General features: G+C 37.4%; 1 protein-coding gene across 2 annotated transcripts; it reads left to right on the top strand.

The window, feature by feature from the left end:
- Window positions 1–10,692: 10,692 nt before the first annotated feature.
- On the top strand, window positions 10,693–14,236 carry LOC127814100 (uncharacterized). Of its 2 annotated transcripts, XM_052355361.1 has the most exons (3): window positions 10,693–12,685; window positions 13,581–13,804; window positions 13,926–14,236. In XM_052355361.1, the coding sequence occupies exons 1-2, from the start codon at window positions 11,249–11,251 to the stop codon at window positions 13,800–13,802; spliced, it is 1,659 nt and encodes a 552-aa protein (XP_052211321.1). In that variant the 5' UTR covers window positions 10,693–11,248; the 3' UTR covers window positions 13,803–13,804; window positions 13,926–14,236. The 2 variants fall into 2 exon arrangements, with proteins under 2 accessions (XP_052211321.1, XP_052211320.1); XM_052355360.1 differs by lacking the exon at window positions 13,926–14,236 and having other exon boundaries at window positions 13,581–13,913.
- Window positions 14,237–16,670: the final 2,434 nt, after the last annotated feature.

The following is a 16,670-nucleotide window of genomic DNA, read 5'->3' as shown; positions in this document are numbered from 1 at the left end:
TAAATTAAAATTATTAAAATCTTACTTGCAGACCACCATGACTTAAGATAGACTAAATGGGTTAGCGATATTATGCATTGAAAATGATATGTTAGAAAACATTAAATATGATAGTATAATTGATGATTTTGCATATAAAAATGCAACAAGAAGACATTTTAAATGATGTTTTGTGGTTGAGATTTCATTGCTATTTTTATTTTGTAGGTACATTTGATGATTGTTTTTGCTTCAATTAATTGTGAAGGATGAAAGGAAAATTGATCAAATCAAGAAATGCTTACGGAGATTCAGGAGAAAGCATGTAGACTCAAATATATAGTTTTCGTTTTTTAATGCAATGTTTACAATGTAGGGTATTCTTTTTTCTTCGTTTGGGGTTTTGTCCCATTGAATTTTTTTCAAACAAGGTTTTAATAAGGCCCCAAAGTATTATTCCTTATTTTTTGTAAATTTTTATAATTTTAATAAAATTAATTAATTAATAATTTTTATTTAATTTGTATAAAGGTGCACATTTGAAAAAATTGTCTTGGATCTTAGAAAGCTGAGGACTGACTCTGAAAACATCCTTACACCATGTGAAAATAAAATTCTATATATTCAATAGATAGACCACTTTGGTGGTAACAATCTAACCAATTTATAAAACCTTTTCACATTGGGTATACACCTTATAGTACATTTAAACTTAACTATAATTTATGGTGGGTTCAACTTTGTAGATATGGGGCCTTAATGTTCTTAAAAGATCACACTTTAACATGTGACACAACCTTATGAGATAAAAAATTTATTTATTTATTTGACATCACACTATATTTGTTGCCTTGTAAAATATTTATTATGATAAACAAATGCTTTATTCTCTTTATTTGTGACAAAATCATGTAATTTGTATTAAATAAACTTATGAGATATAAATAAAATAAATTAATTATATCTCTGTTAATCTCACAAATAAACATGCTAATAGCATGAAAATACTTTATGATGGCTTTAGTTTGAAATTATAATAAAAATAAGGGCTAAACTGAAAATTTTCAAAAAATAGAGTTAAAGTATAATAAATAGAAGTTTTAAGCGTCTGAAAATTACAAAAACAACCTATCTTCAACCTAAGCCCTAATTTACGCTGAAACAAGGCAGCCATTATTTTAAAATCCATTGAAATGGAATAATTAATGCATTGTTACAATAGAATAATCAAAGCAGTTATTACCTTTAAAAAAGTTCATTTGAACAGGCCATTATTCCAATAGTATTTAATTTGATTTTGCTGCTGATTTCGCAATTGATTCAAAATAAATATGTTTTATTAGGTAAATTATTTTCACTTCTTAAATCCGATTTTGTAATTTGTAGAAAGTAACATACAGCAATGGATGTAAGAACCACAATAATAATACTATGATTCTTTAGAAACTCTAAAATCTTGTGTCCGATGCCAGATGTTAATTAATAGTTAACATGATATACAAATAGAATTGCATACATGACTATTTAGAATACAGAATAAATTTGATTTTCTAAACAAATTTGATTTTGCATCGTAACGAAATCTGAAAACAATTAACTTTACATTATAAAGTTTCCTTTCTTTTCTCTTTATAAGCTTTTTTTCAATCGGTGAGATAATAATAGTTTGTTCTCGGTTTGACAGAAGAAAGATTTAATTTTACCTTTATATAGAAAGTTTTCATAGGTCTCCCAATCACCGACATGGGTCCACACTAATAATTTGACCCACAATACAAAATTTGGAGTATAAACTCACTTTATTTAAATCAATTATTTATGAGCTATAGAATATCTTATAAAGATCAATTTATTTTAACTTGATTTAATTTAATTAATAAAGCTCATAATTAATGTAAATCCGTTGTATGAAAATTTCCAACAATAGCGACTAGATCGTTTTGGAAAATGGTTTGACATAACAAAAAACCAACCACAAAACAGCATCCCAATTTAGTGACACAGAGCAGCCCATAATGAAGAACTAAGCACCATCCATGTCTCCATCCCACTTTAGAAAATAGAAACAAGGGCCTTAAGGGCTTTGAAGCTATCTGGAACCAGTGCATTGATGGCTTTGAATCCTCTTCGGGGCTTAAAATCATTAGTGAGGAGCGAATATTTATAGTGGGGGCAATTTTACTGTGTTACCCCTAGAGGTTACTATTAATTTGGAGTCATGTTGTGCTAGTAAAGGCCAATCGGCGATCGCCACATGTCAAGTCTTAGGAGCTCCACTTATCCTTATAATCTTTATTATGATTTTGAACTGGCAAGAGATAAAGAGGAAGATTCAGTCAACCAAAAATATCTCCAACATCCCAAGAATTATCTCTATTAAGGAATATTATCTCTTTTCCCCATAGAAAGGGGATCGACCTCTATTTTTGAAAGAATATCTTATCTCCTAAGGGAAAGGTCAAGGGACATCTATAAATAGAGGACAACCTCTATAGGTATGGGGATCTGATTCCTAAGGAACTCTTCTTTTATGATCTTCCATGATTATTATACTCCTCGAAAACTCTATGAACTGACTTGAGCGTTGGAGAGATCACGGGGAACAAGTCCTCACCCTTTTTGCAGGTACTTGGTTCAAGACAGAAGAAGATGATCGGCTCTGCATCATCAATTGGCGCCCACTGTGGGGCCCTCATTTTTCTTTTTGTCTGCCAAGTATAATCTCAAGCCACTCGAAGCACAATCAGATTGAGTGGGAAAGAAAATGTTTCACGTATGTGGCCTCATTAACGGTATGCTCCCTAGTTTAATATTTATACATCGATCACTGTTACATAAAAGGAAAGGAAAAAAATAGCTGGAGGCACTATGCGTATCAACTATTAATTTATGTGTGTAAAGATCAATTTTTGTATATGTCAATTTTCGCTGTTTTCCCATAAGCTCGGCTCTTATGTGACCTCATTAACGGCTTCCGAAAAAATGGGAGAAGAAATTGGGAGCGGTAATCCAGGAGAAAGAAGATGTTCATCTTATTTTATAGATCCTATGAGGTTTGATTTTGCCATCCTATGCGGCTTTATGTTAAAATAAAACCTTTTAGAGGCTGAGAAAAAAAAGACAAGCAGAATCAATGGATGAAGTTTCACGGCAGCAAGGTACTGCTAATTTTTCTAATCCATTGAGTCTATGTGTTTGTTTATCATCGTTGCTTATTAATTGCACTTGTTGAGATCAAAAACCTTAAGATGATGAAGCTTGATTTTGTTCATGCTGTATACATTATATTTTTCTGGCCTATCTTTTGGGCTACAACGTCAATAAAGGGCTTTTCCAATAAGCATACCATCTTTTTCTACCCATGGGGGTTTTATTCCATGACGACAGCAAGGGCCAAATTGGGCTAGCTCCGAACCCTCAAAGAGATGGCCAATGGTTAGTAGGATGCATCTTTGCATGACAAGACGGTAGAGATGGCTATTGCGGATGTATGCATCAAGACCGAACCGCGAAAATAAAATATGAATATTATTTTGGATTGCGGACGTAGGCATTTCGCCGAACTGCGAAGACAAAATACGAGCATTATTTCAGAATATGGACGTAGGCATCAAGATTGAACCGCGAAGGCAAAATATGAACATTATCTCTGATTGCGGACGTAGGCATCAAGCCGAACCGTGAAAACAAAATATGGATGTTATTTCGGATTGTGGAAGTAGGCATTTCGCCGAAAATAAAATATGGATATTCTTTAAAATCCCGTCATCAACTACAATCCAAGCCAGCATGTGCACATGAAGACCGAGGGTCTGAAATGCCTCGACAACGCAAGAGTAAAGGATCAGATGTGAACCTCAGGGGGCCCTGAACCCCCGAACACTCAAAAACATAGGATCAGATATGATCCTCGGGGGGCCTCGAACCCCCGAACACTCAAAAACAAAGGATCAGATATGATCCTCGGGGGGCCCCGAACCCCCGAACACTCAAAAACAAATGATCACTTATGATCCTCGAACTCTTGACAACTCAAAACCGAAGGTTCAAAGGGGACCACCCCTACTAATTAAGGCACCAGTTCGGAGGCTACGAACCTCCGCCAAACGAAGACCAAAGGGGACCATAACCTCGGCCAGCGGCCCCCGAAAACAAGGCAAGCAGTCTCGGCCAACGGTCCCCAAAGACGAGGCACGTAGGCTCGGCTAGCGGCCCTGAAGATGAGGCAAGCAGCCTCGACCAACGGCCCACGAATACGAGGTAAGCAGCCTCGGCCAGCAGCCCCGAAGACGAGGCAAGCAGCCTCGCCCAACGGCCTACAAAGACGAGGCAAGCAGCCTCGGCCAGCGGCCTCGAAGATAAGGCATGCGGCTTCGGCCACCACAACCTCGGCCAGTGGCCCCCAAAGATAAGGCACGCGGCCTTGGCCAGTGGCCCCCGAAGATAAGGCACGCGGCCTCGGCCACCATAACCTCGGCCAGCGGCCCCCGAAGATGAGGAATGCCGCCTTGACCAGCATAGCCTCAGCCCTAGGCCAAAAATAATGATAAAAATATATATATGTACTAATTTAAGAGTTGGCCCCTTTCTACTATAGGAAAATCCCCTAACGTCTCTATCACCTCGAGCGACCTAATCACTTTCTGCATGGGAAGAGTGAAAGGGCACTGGGAGACTTGAAAAGCAAATTCAGCATTCGAGACTGCTAACCCAACTTTTAGTAGAACTTTTTTACAGAGGCTCAGAAAAACAATGATGACTACTCCTTCAGCTACTCAAACTCCTCGCTCGATCAGCTCAAGGAGTGGGGGGCAAGTAATGAGGGAATATTTATAGGGGACAATTTTACTGTGCTACCCCTAGAGGTTACTATTAACTTGGAGCCATGTGTGCTAGTAAAGGCTAATGGACGATCGCCACATGTCAAGTCTTAGGAGCTCCACTTATCCTTATAATCTTTATTATGATTTTGAACTGGCAAGAGATAAAGAGGAAGATTCAGTCAACCAAGAATATCTCCAACATCCCAAGAATTATCTCTATTAAGGAATATTATCTCTTCTCCCCATGGAAAGGGGATCGACCTCTATTTTTGAAAGAATATCTTATCTCCTAAGGGAAAGGTCAATGGACATCTATAAATAGAGGACAACCTCTACAGGTACGGGGATCTAATTCTTAAGGGACTCTTCTTTTATGATCTTCCATGATTATTATATTCCTCGAAAATCCTATGAACTGACTTGAGCGTCGGAGGGATCACGGGGAGCAAGTCCCCACCCTTTTTGCAGGTACTTGGTTCAAGACAGAAAAAGGTGATCGGCTCTGCATCATCAATTAGAAAGAAAGAATCGATCGAATAAATTTACTATACCAGTATAAAACGAGAAGCTTAGAAAACTCTATATAAACTGAAAAATTATCTCACAAGTTGAAATCTCCAACCTTATTCCCAGACCTCCATCCCAATTCACTTAATATCAACATCTTCGACCAGAGGCCCAATGACATACAATCTCAACCAGGCTATCATACGAACTTCCAGTCCTATTCACAACAGCTAGTTTCAATTGGGCTCATACGTTACATATGTTTGTATGGTCCTTTATGTAGCCTTCCCATACAGATCCAAGGCTCCCTTTTATTTTATCTGGTGCTGGAATTCCGAATATTTAGACGCTTGCTTTCTCTTAGGCCACTTGAACCTAGGTCTAGCTAGCATGCCTGATTAGTTTCTCTTTATCTAATTCAATGTCTTTCTGAAGTTTCAGGCTCTTTCTACAGCTTACTCCTGGCAGAAAGAATTCTGGTCCTAGCAGGCAGTTAGACATCTGCCTGATCATTTAGCTTACTCTGGTTGGCATCTTTTTGGTTGTAGAACCATGTTATGTTTAATAACTTTGTAATTTCTTACAAGTTTCTCTCTGCTTCTAACATGTATGAGAAAATCTATTTCATGAAAAGCCCATTATATTCTGAAAAAATGTTAAACCAAAAGGAAGTTGCATCGTCAGGTATACATCTTTGTTAAAGTTGCAGAGGGAACTTACTGTTCTGTGGAATCGTTTGTTCGTAACGTTATATCTCCTAGTTTTCCAATACATGCATCTACTTTAAGCATCCTTGTTTATGCTATATTCATTTCATTAATGTGCATGATAGTGTATGCTAGGTCCAACAACATTTTATAATTTGCATTAAACCCGAATCCGCTTTTTGTTTGAACCAAGCCTACCCAGCTCGGAGTTATTGTTTTGCTGACTTAGGTGATAGATGCTATTCTTTGCTCACTCTCCAGGTAATGAATCACATGAAATTTCTTAAACCATATTCTGGTTGAGTGATAGATCTTGCAGTGTGATTGGAGTTGGCTTTCCTTCTTTTCTTTTACTGTGATGGGTTCCCAATACATTCGTTGACTATGTTAGCAAACCTCTGGTGTACCATTGGTTTACACATGGAAAATTCAAAAATTAAATTTTTTAAATTAGTTATCATTAATTAATTATTGTACTTTCTGTTAAGTTAGTGTTTATTTTGAATTTATTTGCTAATTAGTTATTATGTTGCAATTGAGGATGTTACTCCACTTTCCCTGTTTTTCTTATTTTTAGGAGGTGGTTATATTTATTTGATTAGTTATTATATTACAGTTGAAGAGGTTACTCCTCCACTTTCTCTGTATTCCTTGTTTTTAGGAGATGGTTGCTCTATCAAACTTGTATTTAGAGATTTGACTTAATAGAATTATCAGAAAAATTTATGCCTAGTTTTTAAGAATTTATCTTAGAAGATTACAGATTATCTCTAAGGAATCAACACCATTGGTAGATGCAGGAAAACACATTTCCCAACCCCTTCTTCTAATTCTGAAACCACAATATTTCGTCCCATCACTAGATCTATCTCTAGGGACCAGTTCGGAGATGGAGAAAAAAAGACTCAAAGGACTTTGTTTCAATTGTGATGAACCTTTGTACGAGGCCACCAATGCAAGAGGTTGTTCTGGATTGATTTAGTTGAAGGAGATGAAGAAGAAGGTTCCACGAACCAAGAGACACAACCAGACCAACTAGAGATTTCTTTAAATGCAATTATTGGTACTACCCCAACATCTCGCTATTCTTGACCAACGCCTAGTTCACAACATTCCTCAAGTATTAATTCATTGACAGCACACTTCTCCAGCTAAGGGTTTATGGGAGACTGTTTTATCTATGTAACAACGTTTTCCACACTTCACACTTGAGCACAAGCATGATTTGGAGGAGGGAAGTAATGTTAGCAAACCTCTGGCGTACCATCGGTTTACACAAGAAAAGTTCAAAAATTAAATTTTTTGAATTATTTATCATCAATTAATTATTATATTTTCTATTAAGTTAGTATTTACTTTGAATTTATTTGTTGATTAGTTATTATGTTGCAGTTGAGGAGGTTACTCCTCCACTTTTCTTGTATTCCTTATTTTTAGGAGGTGGTTACATTTATTTGATTAGTTATTATATTGCAGTTGAGGAGGTTATTCCTCCACTTTTTCAGTATTTCTTATTTTTAGGAGGTGGTTACTCTACCAAGTTTGTATTTAGAGATTTGATTTAATCAATGGAATTATTAAAAAAATTTATACCTAATTTTTGAAGACTTATCTCAAGAGATTGCAGGTTCTCTTTAAGGAATCAACACTATTGGTAGACACAAGAAAACACATTTCCCAACTCCTTCTAATTCTGAAATCATAGTATTTTGTCTCATCATCAGGTCTATCTCTAGGGTAAGAGACTATTAGACTCTTTGTTCATCATGCAATTGTAAAAATGGTAATTCTAAATTCAAAGGAAATATGTCTGGCTGGCTCCATCTCTCTATCACTGTTTCATTGGTGTAATGAAGGTATTTAGACCTCATAGCCTGTAGGCCCTTTCAGTCAAGCAATTGTGTAGACATGAAGATGCTCATCAGTGGGACTCACGTTATTTTAATTGAGAGAGAGAGAGAGAGAGAGAGCGCTTCAGATGCAGGAATATTTCAGCCACAAACATAGGTTTACTCTGGAACTGGAGGAGGAGGAAGACAAGCACGAAAGCTGTTCCATTGTTGGGAACTAATACTGGGCGAGGCCTACAGCTGCAACTTTTGGATGCACAAATCATTGCACTGAGCAGTCGCCACAGATCCACCACCCATTCCTCCCGCAACACCCTCTGTGCCTCCTCCCAAAAGCCATTAGCAAATACCTTTACGCCTCTTGTGGAGACAAGGAAGCAGCCTGAACAGTAATGATTTCGATCTTGAGGTCAAATGTGCCTCCTTTCAGCCACCCACGACTGGTACTAGTACCCAAATTCAACCAATTATTTCCAAGTCTACCCACCCGCATCCTCTATTCCCCTGTTCCAGGGTAGTAGCGGCGACAGCCTCTATAATTTCTATTGCTCCTACTGCAGGCTACCTTTGGAAGGTAGCTTAGTTTCTAGTTTGCCTCTATGGCCACGTCTTACTCCACCAATCCTGTTTCTGATTTCCCACAAGAAATCACCTACCCAATTAACCAACGCCACCATCCTTTTACCCTCCAACAGCTGTTTTAAGGGCAGCATCCTCTGCCACTTATGCGGGTAGGAGAATATGATGGGCATTCATTTCTAATGCAGTAAATGTGATTTTCGTTGCGTTTCCCCCAAACCCACCAACACCAAAATAAACCATGATTTGGAGCTACAGATCCAGGATTTCAACCACTCCCATCCATTCACCGCCTTTGACAACCCCTTCAATTTCCCTTTCTCTTGTCCTTTGTGCAAATTACCCATCAGAGAAACCATCTTTGCTTTCTTCCAAAGCAAATTGATCATCCACATTTCATGTGCTCTCTTACCCAGAGAATTCAAATACCACCGATTGCATCCTCAACACGCCTTGATCAAACTCCACGATGACACCACTCAATCTTGCTCTTATGAACCCTATCTCTCTTGTAGGCTGTGTGGAAGTTTCGACCAAACTCACAACCCTCTGGCCTTTTACTATGAATGTCTTGATTGCAAATTTGCCATCCATAGTAGATGCAACTTAATGGTGCTGCTCACCATCAAGTTTGAAATCCACCACCGCCCTATAGTCTTCTTCACTTCTGAGAAATACAGCATGCAACGTCCCTGCAATGGTTGCCTTTGTTTGTGCCACTCAAGCGTTCTTCATTTGAGTGACCTGTCAGTTCGCTCTTCATAAGCATAAAGCATTGCATTTCCAACTCACCACTTACTGTGAGGGATACTCATCGTAGGGATCCCCTCAGCCTCACATTTTCACCGATCAAGGCGCCTCCGAATGAAGAAGATGACAACGCGGATTTTGACCGCTGCGAGAAAAGAAAAGAAGGAATCTGCATGATCCCAGTTACTACTGCGCCCAATGCCACCATAAAAATCCCAGCCCCCCAAAAAAAAAAACACTAATGCTTTATAAATAATTCAATTTATTTGCTTTATAGCACTTTTAAGAAGTAATGGAAATTTATAAAACTTGATTTTGTGGGAATAAAAGGAAAAAGGAAGAGCATGTTCAATGCTTATTTGATTTTGACTAAATATGCTGACTTTTGATGGACACTGATGCTAAGCTAATTTAATGCCGCCTTGTCCTTTATGGATAGTCGTTGTATAGAATCTACGCACGTGCTGAGATATACAAAAATGAAAGGAATCTAGAACAATAAGAAGAGGCCATAGAAAAAGCATTATAATTTGTAGCTTTTTTCTTTCTTTTTTTTTTTTAAATTTTGTTCCCTGATCCAAACATTAATTGGAAAACAAATGAAGGGACAGATTCAGCAGCATTCTGTGAGAGCTTGCACCCTGATTATCCATACCTGTTCATTAAAGCATAATGTCATGGGTATAACCCATCATACTAAAATTGCTTATAAAAGTAACGGTAACGCTCTTTTAAAAGATATCATTTTTTATTTTATAATTATTTTTTGGTTCATATAAATAAACGGCACCCAAAAATAGTCATAATAAAATATTAGGTTATGTTCTTTTTACTGTTTTTAAGTTATTTTTAATTTTTTAAAATAATAAAAATACGTTTTCTTTGCTGTTTTTAAAAATATATTTTTGAAAATAAAAAAAATTTGTAAAGAAAACTCAAAACAATAAAAAATTATTTTGAGTGTTTTCATAAAAAACAAACTCTAAACTCAAAATATATTTATTTATTTATTTATATTTTATTATTAAAATAAAAAAATATTACAAAATTAATTAATTTAAAAAAATATATATTTTAATCATATATTAACATTAAATATTTATAATTTACTAATAATCAAATTTATTGAATAAAATATTATTAAAAAATTATTTTTAAAATTTAAAAAAAACATATTTTCTAATTTTCTGTTTTGAGAAATAATTTTTTAAAATGACAGTGAAAATGTATTTTTAATTTTTTAAAAATAGATTATTAAAATAAAAAATAAAAAATAAATTTAAAACTTAAAACTGAAAATTATAAACCAAAGAGAACGTATCCTTACTTGTTGTATTAGTTGATTTAGTGTATTACTTAATACTTTGTTGTTGTATTAGTTGCTTTAGTTGCTGTATTAGTTGTACAATGGCATTTTTGTAATTACTGAAACTATGGTTTATTATATAAGGGTTGAGATCATGAATTGAGATCGATGAAGCATTTTAATATCTTTCTCTCTCTCTCTCTCTCTTCACGAAAAGTCATAAGTGATCTACCGGCAAAATCATCACCTGAAACTGAAGCGTCGTTGACGGATGATTCAGGGAAGCTTGTAGAGGAGAGACGCATTCGGATACGATTAATTCTTCTTCCTTTTATTCGCCACTGTTGGCCAGAGAAGAGAAGAGAACCGTCTGAAACGGAAGAAGAGAGGAAATGCAACAAACAAGAAGAAAAAGAACAAAGCGACAAGGTGGAGAACCCTTGTTCCATTTATCCAAAGCTCTTGAATAGAAAAAGAAGGGAAGTTATTCTGATTGGAGTTGGCCCGCCTTCTTGTACTGTGATGGGTTCCAAAGACATCGATTATTGAACTCTCTGTGTTTATGCAGTTAATTGTAAAAATGGTCATATTTAGACCGTGTAGGCCCTCTTAGTCAAGCAATTGTGTGGATGAAGATTCTGATTAGTAGGGCACTCACGCTTTGTATTGTTTCCCTGAGCAAGACGCACACAAAGCCAATTATATGTGTGTGTGTGTGTAGAGAGAGAGAGAGAGAGGGAGTTTCAGATGCAAGATTTCGACCACAAACATCAGCTCAATCCGACGACGACGGAGGAGGAAGACAAGGATGAGAGATGTGAAGTTTGCCAAGAGCGAATCCTGGGCGAAGCGTACAGCTGCACCGGCTGTCATTGGTGGTGGCACAGACCATGCGCCAAGCTGCCGCGGCAGATCGACCACCCATTCCACCGGCAACACCCTCTCCTCCTCCTCCGCAGAGCCCCCTACTCATCCGGTAAATACAGTTGCGCGGCTTGTGGAGAAAACCGAACAAACTATGCTTACCACTGCCCCATCTGTGACTTCTTTCTTGATGTCAAATGTGCCTCTCTCGAACCCCAAAATGGTGAAACCCAGATGCAAATTCAACCAATTTCTACCCAACCACATCCACATCCTCTAATCCCCTGTTCTAAGGGCAGCGGCATCCATAATTTTTCTTGCTCCTACTGCGATTTGCCTTTGGAAGGTATGTTTCTGGTATGTCTCCATTGCCACCATTCTGTCCACCAATCCTGCTCTCAGTTTCCGCAAGAAATCAGCCACCCAATTAACCAACACCGCCACCCCTTCACCCTCCAGTCAGTTGTGCAAATAGCCAGCTTCTGCCACTTATGCGGGAAGCTAATCACCAAGCGCTTTAGCTTCCAATGCAGAAAATGTGATGACCTTAATCTTGATTTTCGTTGTGCTTCCCTGAAACCCACCAAAATAAGCCATGATTTGGAGTTGCAGATTCAAAATTTCAGCCACCCTCATCCATTCACCGCCTTTGAGAACCCCATGAACTTCCCATTCTCTTGCCGTTTGTGTGAATTGCCCATCAAAGACACCATTTTTACTTGCTTCCAATGCAAGTTGATCGTCCACATTTCTTGTGCTCTCTTGCCAAGAGAAATCAAACGCCACCCATTTCATCCTCAACACCCGATCAAACTCCACGATGACAACACTCAATCTTGCTCCTGCGAGTTTTCTTGCAGGCTCTGTAGAAGTTACCAGGGAAGACACAACCGGGATTTTCACTATGAATGTCTTGACTGCAAATTTACCGTCCATAGTAGATGCGCTTTATCAATGCCGCTTGCCGTGAAGTTCAAAACTCACCACCACCCTCTGGCCTTCCTCGACCTCAAGAAATCTAATGCAAGGCATCACTGCAATGCTTGCCGCCAAGAGTGCCAGTCGGGGTTCTTCCAGTGCGTGAACTGCCAGTTTGCTCTCCATTTGCGTTGCATTCCGAATTTGCCACCTACTGTGAAAGATAAGTATCACCGGCATCCCCTTAACCTCGCGACTTCACCGATTAAGGACTATCCAGATGAAGGCGATGATGCAGAATTTTTTTGTGACAGCTGCGAGAAAAGGAGAAATTTGCGTGATCCCAGTTACTACTGTGGCGAGTGCCATTATGTTGCTCATGTTCACTGTGTCACATCCGAGGTAAAATTGTATTCTTTTAAAATTAATTATTTATACATTTTTCAGCACCTTTGCTCTTAATTATTATTATTATTATTTTTGGATAAGCAAAACTAAAAGAGCTAATAGAAAAGGCGGGAAACTAGAACAGAAGGGCCACTAGGAAAACTACAACCGAACAAGTTTGGTTCTTTCGCAAATCTCAACTTTTTTTTTTGTTTTTTTCTTTTTCATCTATAAATATGAAAAATGATATTGTGATAAATATATTGCCCTAAAGACATTATAGACATAAATAAGACAATAATACTTAGCAAAGAATTCAGTTTATTTACTTACATGACTTATGAAACTATGGACTATTATTAATAAAATTGGTGAAACAGCCACCAAGAGGATAAAAACAATAACACCTCCATGAACCATCAATCCAGAATCCACCAGAACTCATTAAAGATCCCAATCCCATAGCACCAAACAGAAGGAACTCAAGGGCCAAGGCATCCATTACAGGTTAGTTTATAATATATATTTATATCCCCAAATTAATAGGACATATCTTCTTCTTCAACAAGACTTGAGAGAACACAAAGTTGCAGGCTATAGGAATAAGTTTTCCTCCTTGTTAAGTAATTACTTTCGAATGGGAAAAGTAGGTGAGGATCTTTAACAGGTCTGAGAATCTACCAGTCAGGAAAAGAGAAAGTAGCTGGAATATTGAATGTTGAAAGCGTACAAATTAAACACGCAAAATACAATCATGTCGCATACCAGATCTGGCCTTATCAAATACTCTTAAGCAAAAGGAGCACCCAACCAACAGTAGTAAGTAAAATGAAAACAAAGCTTGCTTTTAACGTTAATATGCTTAAGCCTAGTCATGGATACCAACAAAGTTTACTTGTATGTATTGCAGGTGTTGAGATTCTTACAAGATAAAGGGCAAGATGAAGTGAATCTTGGGAGTGAGAGTGACACTGCTCTGGTAGAAGAAGCCAAGCAAGAGATAACAGAGTTGGAGAAAGAGGTGGATAAATTGCAAACGAGACTTGTTGAGTTGCGCATGGAGGAACAGTCACTGTTATCACAATTGAAATTAGTCACGACAAGACTAGACGCATTGAAAAAGAGCAATTAGATGTATTATTATTATTATTATTATAGATAATGTCGTATTGCAATTAAATTACTCAGAGCCTGTTTCATAGAATGCGTTACTTGGACAGAGATGAAACAGTGATCCTTTTTTTTTTTTTTGCAGATCTCCTTCCTATTCTAGCTAGCTTCTTCAATGGGTTCCACACAGCTCTTCCAACAACGATTTTTCTTTTTCTTTTAATCAAAAGCCATACCCTAAGACAACCTGGAGTGGATTTCTTTAATTCATGATGTTGGATTTGAAGAGCTTTTCTAGTTTCTGCAGTAGACATAAGACCAACGACGTAAATTTCAGGGCAAAGAAGGCATTGTAGTTACTTTTAAAAAGTTTAAAGGCGGATTGAGGCAGTTTGTTTTAAAACTAAGAGATGTACAAATTAAGAGATATACTTACTATTGAAACAATGAATGGTGAAATTTGAAGTTGATGGACGTAAACATATATGGGCAGGAAATAAAGTTGATTTGATTTCAGATCATGAATCCATTCTGAAGTAATCAGCAAGCATTCCACATATTGTAAAAAAATAAATAGAAATGCCTTGTGGAAAGCTACAGCCTACAACCACAGAAGAAGTGAAGAACAGCCTGTTGTGTTGGTATCGAACCAATTGACGACACCTTCAGCAGTTCAACAGCCACATTCTGATTCAGACTCTCCCAAGTAGATGCGGGCGACAGCAAGCATGAGAAAACTACAACTCCTCCTTGGGGGGGAGGGGGGCGGGCTTTGGTCTGAATTTGGTACAGCAAGGTCAAGAAAATGAAAAAACAAAAGGAATTTATTTATTTATGTTGCGCAAGACAGAGAGCAAACCATACACATACGCACACTTTGAATCATTGAAAAAACCTTTATAACATTCAACAGAGCCAAAATTGGAAAGATACAATACACAACAGACATACACAGATATAAAATGATGGAAAGCAAAGTAACACGAGAGATTTATCGTGGTTCACTCGAAAGGGCTACGTCCATGTTGAGCTCCGGCAAAGGAGAGCTCACTGCACTATCGAAGATAAAAATAGGGTTTACAATACTCATCGAATACAAGTCTCATGATCACTCTTATTTACATAAACTGGTTCTCTATCAAAATAGCCTCAAAACCACAAAAGAGGAAGATCAGAGGCTTACCCTATTCGAACTAGAAAGAAGACCGAGAAGGAGCCAGAGAGTCTGAAATCAAAAATGAGAAAGAACCCTCAAGCCCTAAGTGTCTACTCACTCGTTCTCCCTTATCTCTCAATTACACATCCCGATGCACAGTAAATAAATAGGTGTCGCACAATGCATTTATAAGGCTTGGATTGCACCAGATAAAAGGCGGCATCGACAGTCCAAATTACACAAGGACGAGACAATTTGCACGATCGAGAGAGAAAGGTCGCCTGAGCGGTTGTCACACTGCCCTCCACTGCCACGTGGCAGTGGTTGCTACTGACCCTCCTGCCCGGGTCCTTAAGAGAAAAACGGTGTTGTTGTGTGCTTCACAGCCAACAATTTCCACCTTGAAGCATCAACGATACAAGAGGTCATACACCAATAAGTGCAGCAAACTTCTATCCTTACCTTCATTGCTCTAGTTGGTTTGGATTAACCAACTTCAACATACAGTAAGCCCAAGCAGTGCTTGAACTTAGCTGCAGTTACTACCTTTGTCCCAATGTCAGCTGGATTATCTTCTATAGACACTTTGAGGATTACAACAGTTCCATCACTTACCAGATTTCTCACAAAAATGATACTTTATATCAACATGTTTAGTTCTTTCATGATAAACAAGATTCTTACATAAATGAATCACACTCTGGCTATCAGAAAATACCTTGACCTTACCTTGTAGAAGATTGATTTCTTGCAAGAGACCTTGAAGCCAGATAGCTTCCTTGAAAGCATCAGTGACCGCCACATACTCAGCTTCAGTGGAAGACAGAGCAACCAAAGGCTACAACTGAGACTTCCATCTAAAGCAGTTGCCACCCAAGGTGAAGAAATATGCTGTGGTAGACTTACGTGAGTCTCTATCTCGTGCAAAATCCAAGTCTACATACCCCACTAGATCAAGGGTATCATTTCTTCTTTCAAAGTTTAAACTAACATTTAGGGAACCATTAATGTATCTTAACAAATATTTTAAGGCTTTCCAATGAATTTTTTCAGGATTAGACATAAACTTGCTAAGTAGGGATATTGAATATGCTAGGTTTGGCCTAGTGCTTATCATCGAATACATTATGGTCCCAATTACATTGGCATATGGTATGTTTTCCATTTTAAAAGTTTTGGATTCAGTTGATGGACACTGTGTTTTAGACAATATAAAATATCCAGCCAAGGGAACATTAACAGTTTTACACTCAGTCATACCAAATTTTTGAACAGTTTTAAGTAGGTAATCATGTTGGTATATTTTCAGTTTGCTTTTACTTCTATTTCTTTCTACTATCATCCCTAGGATTTTCTTAGCTAGTCCTAGATCTTTCATGTCGAAGTTAGTATTTAACAGAAACTTTAATTCACATATTTTTGTCTTGGACTTGCTAATAATCAAGATATCATCAACATATAATAAGAGATAAACAGGGATATTATATAGTATATAGTAAAAACAGCTATCATATTTATTTTGGTTAAAACCAATCTCAGCAACAAAATTATCAAACTTTTTATACCATTGCCTAGGAGATTGTTTTAATCCATACAATGATTTTTTAAGTAAGCAGACATGATCAAGATGATTATTGTCAATGTACCCAGCAGGTTGTTCCATGTAAATTATCTCATCTATGTCTCCATGTAAAAATGCAATTTTGACATCCATTTGTTCAAGTTTTAAGTCAA

This window comes from Diospyros lotus, chromosome 12 (assembly GCF_014633365.1).
Source record: "Diospyros lotus cultivar Yz01 chromosome 12, ASM1463336v1, whole genome shotgun sequence".
Classification (NCBI taxonomy): Eukaryota; Viridiplantae; Streptophyta; class Magnoliopsida; order Ericales; family Ebenaceae; genus Diospyros; species Diospyros lotus.
Note: the sequence above shows the minus strand (reverse complement) of the source record. Positions and strands in the feature narration are given on the sequence as shown.